The sequence below is a fragment of the Cavia porcellus genome, unplaced genomic scaffold (assembly GCF_034190915.1).
Source record: "Cavia porcellus strain 051 isolate PalLab524CR breed Dunkin Hartley unplaced genomic scaffold, mCavPor4.1 scaffold_9, whole genome shotgun sequence".
In the NCBI taxonomy this organism is placed as follows: Eukaryota; Metazoa; Chordata; class Mammalia; order Rodentia; family Caviidae; genus Cavia; species Cavia porcellus.
The window spans coordinates 79,673,000-79,686,222 of NW_026947492.1; the positions used below are offsets into that span (position 1 = coordinate 79,673,000).

The 13,223-nt window shown below is 41.3% G+C and overlaps 1 protein-coding gene across 3 annotated transcripts in view; it reads right to left on the minus strand.

Moving 5' to 3' along the window:
- Window positions 1-6,806: 6,806 nt before the first annotated feature.
- The window catches only part of Ano3 (anoctamin 3), a 352,737-nt gene continuing 346,320 nt past the window's right edge, over window positions 6,807-13,223 (minus strand). For all 3 annotated transcript variants that reach the window (XM_013147269.3, XM_003464998.5, XM_013147270.3), the window contains 3 exons: window positions 11,801-11,881; window positions 11,408-11,513; window positions 6,807-9,681 (listed from right to left, as the gene is read on the minus strand). In XM_013147269.3, coding sequence (XP_013002723.2) covers window positions 9,499-9,681; window positions 11,408-11,513; window positions 11,801-11,881 — 370 coding nt within the window. In that variant the 3' untranslated portion in view covers window positions 6,807-9,498. The remainder of the gene's footprint in view (window positions 9,682-11,407; window positions 11,514-11,800; window positions 11,882-13,223) is intronic.

A 13,223-nucleotide genomic window follows, 5' to 3' on the forward strand; every position in this document is an offset into this window, starting at 1 on the left:
GTCTGAGTCAAAATCTCTTGGCTTTGGGACATGTTAAACGGTTTATTTTGTGTTCATAGGCTTTTTTGTGTTTGGTGCTGAGAACTGAACATAGCCGTGCTCATGATAAGCACCTGCTCTCTCTCCGAGCTGTAGCTGGGCTCCATTTGTAGCTCTACCTGTCACGGTATCTTGCAGGCTCCGATGTAGAGAAGAAAAAGGGCATCAGCATGGTAAATGCTTCTCTCCAGCTCTTGATAAAAGGGGATGCCTCTGCCCCACCCTCAGCTCTCCGGTGCCTGTGGGTTCTGCATTTGATGCCCGCCCCGTTTCGGAGCTACCACTGGAACATGGAACTGTTGTCAGTGTGCTCCCAGGGCCATCCTAAAATCCACCCTGGGTCCTTCCTGCGGGAGAGCTCCCAGATCGAATCTCAGGGACAGTTCCAACCAAGTGCAGGAAGAGCCTGGCGTGTCTGTCACAGCCAGCGTCCCGGCTGGCTCAGTACTCTGCTCCCCGTCAGAGCAGCCCTCCTCCTTTCCGCCCATCCTGCTATGATGACAGATTGCCCTGTGGAGGAGGAAGCCTGGACTCTGTTTCTCAGTCTGGATGAAGAGGAAAGGGGCTCCTACAGGCTGCAGTCAGGGCAGCCATGTGTGTCAGAGACTCACGAGAGATTTGTCATCAGTGCACAGGAAATCTCCCCAGCTCCAGGACCTTTTTGAGACAAAGTACATCACCCACAGGATTTGAACTCTGTTTCCTGGGGCCACACTTGCAGGTTGGACTCCTCCTGTGGGAAGTAAGGGCGTTGAGCCTGGGGAGGGGAACATTTAACTTTGTTGAGCAAGAGGGCACTGCAGACCAAAAGGCCGTGGATAAGAGAAAGGGCAGCGAATTATTTGGGGGACGAAGTAAGAAATGAAATAACACAAGGTGACGGAGACAGAGCCAAGGACCAGAGCGGGGTCAGGGAACCTAAGAGAGCAAGTGTCCCATGTCTGGGTCTCAGGTCCACTAGGACAGATGGACGACACCACCTTGTGGCTGCGAAGGCAGGCAGGGGCTCGGAAATGCTGCTCAGATGAGTGAGAAGAAACAGCCGAGCACAAAGGGTGAGGACAGAGTCCCAGAGTCTGTGCTGTTAAATGTTCCCTGAGGTGAAAGCCCTTTGTCCTTTTGGCTTTTGAAACAGAGTCCAGACTTGAACTCATCGGGATCCTCTTGCCTCAGCCTCCCGAGTGCTGAAATCACAGGTGTGCTCCATCAGTCCTGGATCCAAAAATCTTAAAAAAGATCTATATCTTTTATATCACCTATATCATCTATCTATATCTACCTATATCTGTATCATCCATATTGTATCATCTTTATCTTCTATCTATATCTCTATCTGTATCATCTTTTTATATCTATATCAATATTATTGATATTGATCCATATCTATATCTATATCATCTATATGTGTATCTATATCACCTACCCATATCCATATCAATATCATCTATCTGCACGTCTATCTAGCTATATCACCTATACCCTCCGTCTCCATCTCTGTCTCCGTCTCCATCTCCATCTCCGTCTACACTATCTGTACCTAAACATCTCCAGTGTCTCCCCGAGAACACAGAAAGGAAGAAGACCTGACCGGGAAATAAAAACAGCTAATGGAGCTGAGTTTAGAAACCAGAGCCCAGCGCTTGCCTCTCTCCATCCATCCTCAAGTATGAGAATAAGGGAGAGAAGGGATTTGGCCCTAGTGTGTGAGAGCAATGAGAGGGAAACAGCACTGGGGGTAAGAGGGAAGGAAGTTAAAACACGGTGTCTTTGGGTGCGACTGAAGACAAGAAACAGAATTCATACAGTCTTGTCTCTTTGTTTTTGACACATGGGAAGGCCATGCTGCCCATCTGAGAGTTTGCGAGCTGAGATACACAGCTGCTTTGCCAGTGGCTCACCTTGAGGTCAGTCTTGTGAGTGACCGTAATGTGTGCAGAGTGAATACTGAGGTCTGGGCTCGATTTGGGACCCTCCTGCCTCAGTCTCCTCAGCACTGGGATTACAGATGTGTATCAGTGAGTCTGGTTTGGAAGATGCTTCTGTTACAGAGGTGGATCTGGCTTCTCTTGCATAATGAAGTCTGTGGCAGCAGGAAGCAGTATTTCAAGAGCATGTGGAGACCAGTATCCAGATTCTTCTCCATTCACCCAAAATGAACGTGCCAAAAGCTAAGGCTTCGGAAAGGTTATGAGTGTTTTCAAGTGGTACTTAATGGGCAACATTTTTGAAATATTTTGTTGTATTATAATCTTAACTGAAGAGATTATAAAGCTCAGAAAATTCGAGTTGCTCTTTAATTGTTCCTATATGCATTAAGTGTCTTAAATTTACAGAAACTTTAGGTTTCTGGACACATTTGTGTTTGGGTGGGGAAGATACTGAGGTCGTGTTTGTCACTTGACACGGGGTTCATGAACAGAAGCAAAATTTTGCCACATGCTTCTGCTGGTAAACAGTGAGTTGATGGTAAGCTCAGAAACAGAAGCACTCATGAGCTGAGGTACTGTGGTACGATTGACTGAAGTCAAATTCAGCGGTTAAGGTGAAGGCTGACCTTATGGGGAAATGTGATTCAGTTCTTGTCCAATTTGGTTTGTGACCAGGATCATGGAGAGAATTCAGTTCATGAACCGAGGTACCCTTAGCCTAAGTATTGTGCTAAGTGCTACAAGATCATGAGGGTTACTGTTAACAACTGCTTTTATGCTGAATAACTCATAGTACAACCTATTTTCAAGCAAATTGCCAGTGGTACTTATTAAATGATACAGCATTCTACATTAATCAATAGTAGCTCATAGCTGTTTGTAAATTTTCTAATGGGTCATTGTTATTGGGAATTCTGGAGAAAAGTTTATGCCATTATCTCCTCAGATCCTCAAACTCCTGAGCAAGCTGATCTTGGTAGGAATCTGGTGAGTAATACAGTCCTAAGGCTAGTTTTCCAGGATGGTACTTCTGGTATTGGAAATATCAGCCATCTGTGGGAAGGAGTTAAACTTCTAAATATTTCGTTACCCTTACCTGGGGTGTCAGGATGGCATCACAAATTAGAAAACTAGTATTACTTTATGGAGGAAAAAGTTCACTGATAATAATACTTCTGTGTATCAGTAAAAAACATGTTTCCATATTCCTAAAATTCTATGAAAATTTTAAATTATACAGCCCTGGAATACTAAATGTAATGAGTTTGTGCAGCCAGGTAATTTTAGGAAAAATATCTGGAGGATATTGTAATATATGTCATAATTTAAATTATTTCCCTTAAAATAATTTGCATTGAAGAACACAGACATGATGGATGTGAACATTCTCTTTAGAAATGTAGTCCCCTGCCCTGAACCCTATTATGGTAACCTTATAAATTATAAATTATAAATTACGGCAGGCACAGCAGGTGATATATATATATATATATATATATATATATATATATATATATATCAGCAGACAGATAATAAGAATGTCACATTACATAATGCTTTATTCAGTGTTTTGGATGATGTCTGTTGTATTTGGTCTATCCAGGATTTAGGACACACACACACACACACACACACACACACACACACACACACATAAGTAAACATGGAGGCACACAAAGATTTTTGTATCTAAGTAAAACAGATTATGCTGAGCCAAGTACAATAATGTATCGTGCTAGTTTCTGTTGTAAACAATGACTGATCTCAGGAATTTGCAGAAGCATTTCACCAGTTAGGACAAGTGTATTCACAATTCTGAATAGCCAGAAGATCTGACACACTCATAAATCTAGCCGTGGTTTTTGTTGAATGCTTATTTAATGCATTAATGTAATTGCCATGCAAAAAATAAAATGAGCCACTCCCAACTTGCTAATTTATACCAGTAAAGCACAGCCAGGCTGTGTCTGGACACAGCTACAGTGCTGGTTGACTTGGAGCCCGAGTTGCAAAGGTCTGTGTATCTTTCCTGCTCACCACTTTCATCCGTGTGAGCTGCAGTCACACTGTGAAAATCTGAGTCGGTCTAACTCAGCAGAACAAAGATTTCTTAAACTGACTTTGAAGGTTTCTTGAGAGTTTGGAAAGGATGCTTAATGATTAGCAATTCAAAGTGCATATTTTTGAGATAGACAAAGAGTTTGTACAGAGTAAAAATTAATGTTTATAGTCATCTGGCTAAATGTGTGATTGTGAAATAATTTCAAAATTAAGGCTCATAATCATCACGCTAAATATACATTTGTGAGATAATTTCTCTGTGAAAAGAATAAACTTGGAGAAATCCTCTCTGCCTCCTTTTTCTTCTTTAAATTCTCTTTTCAGTTATAAGACTGCAGTGGCTCTTCCTACTTGAAAACACAATCTAGAGGCCACTGAACACTCACCTCCCATGGACAAAGCTGCATATAATTTTATGTGCGTTTTTATTTGGGACAAATGAAGGAGTTTACTCTCTGTAAAGTTTTGTGAACAAAGAGTAAGCATATTAGATTTAGCTTTATATATCTTGACATCAACTCAATAAAAAGCTAAAGGAAGAGAGATGAAAACCTCATTTCTTAAAAGAGCTGAAAGCTGAACTAAGCTATGGTTTGCTTTTTATCATTAAAAAAAGGCCTGGATTGTACAGAGCAGGAGGTGAAAAGTCAGTGTAGAAAGTGGACCTCTTTATCTTGAGGGCGGGTCCCTAAGTTCACTCTGCTGTCTCCCAAATATTGCTCCACAAACACGTTTGCCGCCAGATTTTTCTGACTGTCCAATCTTTCTTGCTTCTGAGACGGCACGAAGAAACAAATCTCTCCACCTGGCTCCTTAGACGGGGTGTCCAGTGTAGCCTAGTGATTTTACCTAGTAGTGCGGAGCTGCAGAGGTGTGAGCAGAGCCGCCCTGTGAGGGCACCGAGGCAGGCTCAGAAGCACGTGGTGGGTTAATCACCCACATGAGTCATTTTTCTGTGGGGAGTATATTGTATTTTGCTTTGTGAAAAAGTCATTTTTTTTTTAATTCAGAGAGACTTAAGATGGAAGAAAGCAAAGAGGAGGTCAACACAGGTGTAGACTGGAAAAAGTAGCCCCCTCTTTCTCAGGGAAAGAGGCAGAGCCGCATCTGCACAGCTGACTCTCCAGGTAATGACAGCCCCCTGTAGGGCTGGGTGAGCAGGGCTTTTTCCAGATGCAGTTGTGCAGGAGCTCACCTGGTGGAGTCCCTGTGGTGAGGCTGGAGTTACAGGCTTCTCCCTGAGGGTGAACTGAACTTGGACACTACAGAAACGCTGGCTGGCCACAAGGGCGAGACTTTTCTAGCAATCTGTCTGCTATCATTTTACCTTTCTAAGAAGAAGAAGAAGAAGAAGTTGTGTGCAAGCGAAGAGTGCAGGGCTTATCAGACTCCTGAAAGTGGAGGCTACCCAGTGGGATCATACAAGGTTTTCAGGGGAAGCCGGACGGCAAGTTCAGTGGAAGGTAATTTATCACCATGCAATGACATAAACCCTAGGTAGCAGGAAAGGGGATGTTCAGAAGTCCAAACTACAGTCCAGTTAATCTTTGCTTTGGACCATCGCTGTTGGCATGCTTTCTTTCAAATAGAAATGCCTGAAAGAAAGCACTTGCCTTTCCATCAGAAACTGGGGGTTTTAGGCCACTCTAATAAGTTATTGTTTTGAGCTATTACTGAGACTAGCAGGAGCGAGCAGTAAGTAGACTGGTTCTCTGAATCAAACCAAGGCTGACTGCTGGGGCTCCTGAGAATACTGTGGCCTGGGGGAACGGCTGGGCATCTCTGATGACCAGGGTTAGGCAGAGCTCACAAGCTGTGAGTGCCGCTGCTTTCACAAAGTGTGTAACAGCAACGTGTGCACAAAATGTGTAACAGTGACATGTGCGTCCACATGATCCCCCATACCGCTAACCACTTCAGCCACACTAGCAAGCGCACCTGGATTTGCACTTGGATTTGCAGTTTCCACCATTAAGTCATACAAAGATGAGCAAGGCGGCAAGCCTCCTGTCGGCTGCGGGCTCTGTGTTTATCCTCGGCATGCAGGGTATCTCCGCTAAAATCCATGACACAAGGAGGCTTTGATGGCAGTTGTACGAGTGAGTCCAGCATGAAAAAAGGAAGTGTTTACAGTGATAGAAGCCTTTCTGTCTTCACAAGACCTAATCAAGTTTTCTTACTATATGTTCCAGCATCAAAACATTATTAGGATCAGTGTGACAGCCCATCTGTACTCAAATGCGCCAAAGTTTTGAAGATAATATTATTATCAGAAGATGATCAGAACTTTTTAAGCAGAGGGTGAGGACCTGCAAAAATAAGAATATAAAGAAGGATAAACTGCATCACTCATGGGAAAATGGATGCACTTTGAGGCTGTGATGCTAAAAGAAAGAAATCAGACCTGCAAGCCTGGACATCACTGATTTCTCTCAGCCAAGAAAACCAAAGTATAAATAAATTAAAGAGTAAAATGAAAGCTACATAATAGCAAACATCAAGATAGACCGTTTGCAAAAGGGAAGGGAACCAAGAGCTGGAGGGGAAAGGGAAGTCAGAAGGAGAGGAGGTAAAAGGAATTAAGGCGTGTTGTGTACACCTACCCTCTCCCCACGAAGAGCATGATCATTGCATGCCACAAACAGGTATAATAAAAGCAAAAACAAAAAGCACCCATTGCTTCAGGGAGGTCACAAAATGAGCAGCCTTCCCCCAGCTTCAAGAACTTCAACGTAATAAAAAAGCAGAATGAAGTGCACCAGGGAAATGATAGGAAAATACCATATCAAATGATAATTTATTGAGTGAAAAACTTCATATTCATTCCATCACACGACAGAGTGTGCTACAAGCCACTTCAGGAGACTGTGCAACATTCGGAGTTGGGTCTCATCATGCAGTCAGTGGGCAGCCTTGGCCCAAAGAGCGCGTGCATGGGGCGAGCCGCGGTGGGCTGTCTCAGCTAAGATCGGGGTGATTTTCCACACGTTGCGCTGGGAATCTCCTTGATGCTGGAGAGCTCATCAGCGCGGACCACATGCACATGGTTATTAGTCATTTGTTTAAAAAGACCACCTTAGAATATGAAAATATATAAGCAGCATTCGTGTAATATAGAATTCCTGAGAATAGTGTGTGCTATAAATCTTTGAGAACTGGTTTGTACTCCTAGGAAAACCAAGATAGAAAATACTTCAACTTGAGCAGAGCAAAACTGAAATCAAGGGACAGGGAGCGGCAGCCAGCATTTTAACTGTCCACAAAGCTGAAGGCGTGGTGGGTTTCTATTGCACTGTTTCACAAAAGAAACATTTCAGATAATTTCCTGCCTGCTGTTTTTTATATCTGCTTCAAAAACACCAGGGAAGGCATTTTTCTAAATGAAGACATTACAATTCTTATTAAAATCTTTCTTTTCACATATCAATCAATATGATTTTATATCCTTGTGGGGCTGTATAAAAGCATGGAATGAGCTCTGAAGGACACCCCTGTGAGATACTTTTCTCTTCTGTAAGACAAATGCCATGGTCTTATACCCTTAATTTGGAAAATCTGCAACTGTCAGGTAAACTTGGAGAGCATTTGTCCTCAGGCATGAGTTCATCTTTAACAAAGTAAACATGGTTTCTCGGAAACTCTCTGGTGTAGGCACTAGAATTAGTAGCACATCTGAGCCTGAGACCTACGTGGCGAGGAATTATAGAGGAATGCAAATTCGCAAGCCCTCCTTCATTCAGGATCAGAGTAAATAGAGCAGCCAGAATTGATTAAAGCAAGGACACAACTATGATGGGACAGCTTTTCCCTCGAGCAAAACAAGGAAAAGTCAGCAAATATTTGTGATGCTTAGAATTAAAACAGTATTTTTTCTAGTCAGTGAAATTTATAATTTCCCTCCTAGAGGGATGCTAGAGGTTACAGGAAATAGCTTGATTTCTATTGTGCCTAATCTTGTTTTTCAAATTTTGGGAATTTGCAAATAATTGTGGTTTGTTTAATTGGGCAAAAATTAATAGATAAGTACTAAAACTCATGATGTTTGTAAGCGTATGTATGTGTATGTGTACATGTTTGTGTATATGATTTCTTACTCCATCCCCAGGAAAGGAAAACTTGGATTTCCTTGTTTTGCAACGAAGTGTCTTGCTTTTTTCCCTTACATTTGCCTTTTGTTTTTCTTTCTATCCCATTCCCTTAGCTTATACTTCCTTTAGACTTTGTTCAATTGAATTTCTCAGCCTTCCTACTCCATCAATCTGTGGACAGAGTTGACATCAAAATAGGAATTTCACAATAAAGCAAAATTAAAGTCTTCACAATTAATTTGAATTTGTTTCTAGACAGTTTAAAAAGAATTCAATCTATCAAAGAAACAGTAATAGAAAGCTCCCTTTAGTGAGAAAAGGAAAGTAAATTCAAGTATTGTCTTTTACAAATCATAGATCTGTCAACATGCATAATTTTCATTAGTCATCAGTAAGAAAGCATACTGTAGAAAAAGCATAAATGTTGTAGACAACCCAGATTCAGATTACCTGAATAAACATATTGCAATAGCAGACTGTGTAACTGGCCTCAGCATTGCATAAACTGGATCTTGCATTCCATATTGTCAAGGTGCAAAGTTACAAGGCAAATGAACATATATATACAGCATTTCAAGATAACATTTTGTGAGATCTGTAATAACTTGGAGAGGGAAACGTTAAATAGACTATAAAATAGCTTTCTGCAGTAAAGGGTGGAGTAGTCATGTTTTAAATTATACAAGAGTCAGCCCATTTACGTGTTCCACGTATAAAAATGTGCAGTGCCTCTGGCTTCGCCAGGGATAAAACAGACTGCACTGTAGCGGATGAAATACAGTACAATTTCAACGCATGGAATTCTTTTTGGAATCTTACATTTTTGGTTTGAGTGTGAAAGGTGATGTGCAACTGTGGGACTGCATAGTAGGTGTGAGCAGCATAAATTTGTTGGGGCAAAGATTCACACTTTCATGAGACAAGGGCGGTTCCTAGCAACCTAAAAGCACAAGGAACATGGAATTCCGGCAGCAAAGGCAACCACTGATTTAAGTCATTCCTTGCAAGTGTCTGACCTGGATGAAAGCTTCCAGTGTCAGACTGGCATGTGACCACAGGACACTTTTAAGTCATGCCTGGCTGTTAACACTTCCATGGAAATCTGTCTTTAGAAACCTCAACACCACCCTTTCTGTTACACTGCAGCTGATTAGAAGGAGGGATCTTTTTCTGAGGCTGGTTCTGTAACACCAGGCAAAGCTTCTTTTAAGATTCCTAGAAATGCGGCCATGCCAATCCCAGAGACTGCTGTGAGACATTTCCCCTAGCGTGTTATACACATGGTTTGCCTAGCACGCCTGCCTTCTAGGTCCTATCTACATCTCAAGTTACCCCCACTCTTTCGTGCTAATGGCAGCTGCCCTGCTGGTAGGCGGTAGCAGCTAGGGCCACTCGTGGTGGACAGGCTGACCACTTTTCCTCCGCTGTTGCTGTAGATGCTCCAGTTCGGCCTCGTACATCATTTCTTGGACTAAGTACTTCTCCCGCCGGATTCGCTCATGCAGGCCTTTGGGGACGTCTGGAATCAGGTACGCGATGAAAGACTTAATCCCAAAAACGAGGTGCTGTGGGGTAGGGAGAGAGCACAGTTTTCAGGATTCTGAAGTGCTAATTACAACCACAAAGCATGGTTCACCTGTCTTCAAATCAAGCATCAGAACTTAACATGCAACATTGGGAATATTCATATTTTCCAAAATTAGTATATCGAGAATATTACTACTGCCTTTTACCGTACAAGAAAACAGTGAATTTTTTCTGTAGTATGTTGATACCACTTTATAAAGCCTGAGTAAATCTTAAATCCTTGTCTATAGTATTACCTACTATGCAACAATATTTTGCACAGAATTCTGACATGCATCATGTCACAAAAAAGAGACATCATAAAAAACCATGTCCAGAAGACTATAATACACACATGCAAACCACAGAGTGCACAGTCTGTCTATGATACATCTGAAATACTCATTTTTAAGGACTTCTTCCATATTCAATTCACATATTATAACAGTTGCAAAATATTTTATGTCTGTCACATAACCTGTGCTTAAATATGTTATTTATATTTTTAAAAACTGACAAAAGTATTAGATTTTAAAAAGTGCAAATATTCTGCTCCTTTTTTTTTTTGTACCAGGAGTTGAACTCACAGCCTCATACTTGCCAGGTCCACAGGCAGGTGCTGTACCACTGAGCTATATCTCCGACTTAAAAAGCACAACCAAAACTCAGAGGCAGTCCGCCCGTGATTAAGTGTAAGATACTAAATGAGATGGAGTGATTTCTGAGTCCCCTGGTGATCATTAGCTGCATGAACTTTGGCAAATCACCTGTGGTGTGCATCACCTCTAATCTGGCCACTGGAGTAGAATTTCATGAAGGTTTGAAGAGAATCAAAGGAAGATGTCATCTGTGGAAGAGCTTCCAGGGATACTCGCGAGTCTGCTCCAATCTGTCTCCTGTTCTCAAAGTGTCACTAAGTTACAGAGTCTCAGTCGGGGTGAGACCTTTCCAGGCAAGCGTTACACTTCCTGGATGAGGGCTTCTCACTCTAAAGTTGGAAGTGCTTCTTGGAAGTCAGTTGAGAGGTGTAACTGCCTTTTAAAAGATATTTCCATAATTCTACCTATGACAACCTCTTTCTCTCCATAATTTTGGCTACAACAAACAGACACATTTGAGGTCCTTTCATTCTTGAAGTATCTCAAGAGCAAATATTCTGAACAGTCCACTGTTAAGCTCTTTACTGTACCGAGCCTTGTTAAACAAGGCAATAAAGTAGCAGCTTCCCCAAAATTTCTTCACTGGATGCCACTATAATGTTATTGTATAACTCTGATAATCAAACTACTCATTTTAAATAAAAGTGTTCCATGACATAATTTACTGAGTCACCCCATGTTACTGCTTTTAGACTTCATTGGGCAAAATATCAGTTTTTCCATCCTGGTGAGCAGAAGTGAATTTTTAAAAAAATCACATTTAAACGCATTGTTTTCTTTTTAAATTTGGCTACTAGGAGGATCAAAGCAAGGGGGTTCCAGAATTTCCAGTTCACCAGTGCAACTGTGTCTTCATTCTGATTTTCTGGGATAGACACACACCAGCCTACCTTGTCTTATTTTTTAGTTCTCTGTCTTGTTCTCATCATTTCATCATGTCTTACCCTTTTATGAACACCTGATTTTTTGGAAGTCAATGAAGAATTCATTTCAAAAAGCCTAGTGATGGATCCACTAGAAATCATCTATCTATCTATAACAATTCTCTATTTGGTTCCTGACTAACCTCAAACACGATAATGAAGGCCAGCCGGGCAGCCAGGATGTGCCAGTACTGCAGGGTGAACTCGTAGGGCTTGGAACTCCAAGGGGGACCTCTGTAGTCTCTGTACCTGGAATCCACGGAAAGCAAAGGCTGTGAGGACAGGGATCAAAGTGTGGAAGCCTCAAATATTCTTTCTTTCTTTCTTTTTTTTTTTTTTTTTGGTACTGGGGATTGAACTCACGACCCCCTCTTGCAAGGCAGGTGCTTATGCTGCTGAGCTAAATTCCTGGACTCTGTCTCAAATATTCTTGATTCGCCAAAATGCCAAAGGAGCGCACAGGGCCTCATTGGCGTTTAGAAGGAAGGAGTCATGCAGCGGAGCCCAGGCCAGAAGGGCAGCTATGAGTTACAAACCTGCAGTAGCCGGACTTCCCTATGCCGAGCTCGCTCAGGTCAAAGAAGGACAGGCTGTTGTTGACGTATCCCTTTAAGCAACTGCAGGAAACAAAAGTATTCTTTGGGTCAAGAGTCCTATCTGTCCATTAGGGTCCCTTATCACAAAGGACTGCGTCTTATAAATGTCACCATCGCCATTCCAACTACCAAGTCCTAGCAACTAGACTTTCTTACCCCATCCCCTGATTCTCACTGCGTCTGTGACTGCACTGCAGGAGACAGACTCTCCTCTGCCATTTTCCTCCCAGCAGCTCCTCTCTTTCCCTTTCATTTGAGTTTTCACTCAGCATGTGGTTGGTGCACACCAGAAGTACAAGTCTGCCCTTTCCCTGGGTGGTACTCAGCAGTGACAGGCATCGTACTTTTTATCACAACTTGTAAAGACACCAACAAAAGCAGACATCCAGAACTGCTTTTGAAAGTGACAACAGCCATGGCATAAATAAGTTCGAAGGGGAGTATTTTAAACATGATTAACCATGATGTGTCTCTTATTGTGTTATATTAAAAATGCAAATATTCCCACACATTTTGACATTAATGAAAAAAGATGGAAAATATGTATATGATCGTATTAGTAAATAAAAATTTGATAAAACATAACTTTCAATCATGATCAACACCATTCAACAAGCTAAAAATCTACTAAGATCTTAGTCTGAGAAAGAATACCTGCATAAAAGCCTGTAGTTAATATCACATTTAATAGAGAGACCCTAAATGCTGTATTTTGAATGCTTCCTTCTTAGCTCGAGAACATGACAGATGTCTTCATTCTCAACATTTCTGTCCAATATAGTCCAGACAGAAAAGGCATCAGTGGAATTAACATAAAGAAAGAATGCATAAATGTCATCACTGATATATGGTGTAATTGTATACAGGAAGTATAACATAACCTAGAGATTATTTGAATGCTGATTGAATCTTGCCATGTCATTTGATAGCTACAAGGTCATTATAAAAAGTAACCATTTATATACACTAATAGTGAACCAATAGGAAACAAGAATTAAAAAATACTTTTCATAGCGATAACACAAATATTGAGTATCAGGGTATAAAGCTTGGAACAATGTCTAGAACCTAAAAGTAAATTCTCAGAGAATTAAATGGAAGCTGAAATAAATGAATGGAGCAAATTTGTTTAAGGATCACTGTTAAAGTCTAAGTTCTCTCACTTTTAAAATACTATCTGATACACTGAGTTGAATGTTTATGCGCAAATGAAAGGGATCTAAGGTAACAAAGTCAGCGCCAAAAGGAAAAGTCTAGAAGATCATGGCACTTAATTACTTAATGGAAAACTACAGTTACTAAGACACTGTGGTTTTGGTATAAAGAAAGCGAGGTCAATGGAAAAGACAAGCAAGACCAAATA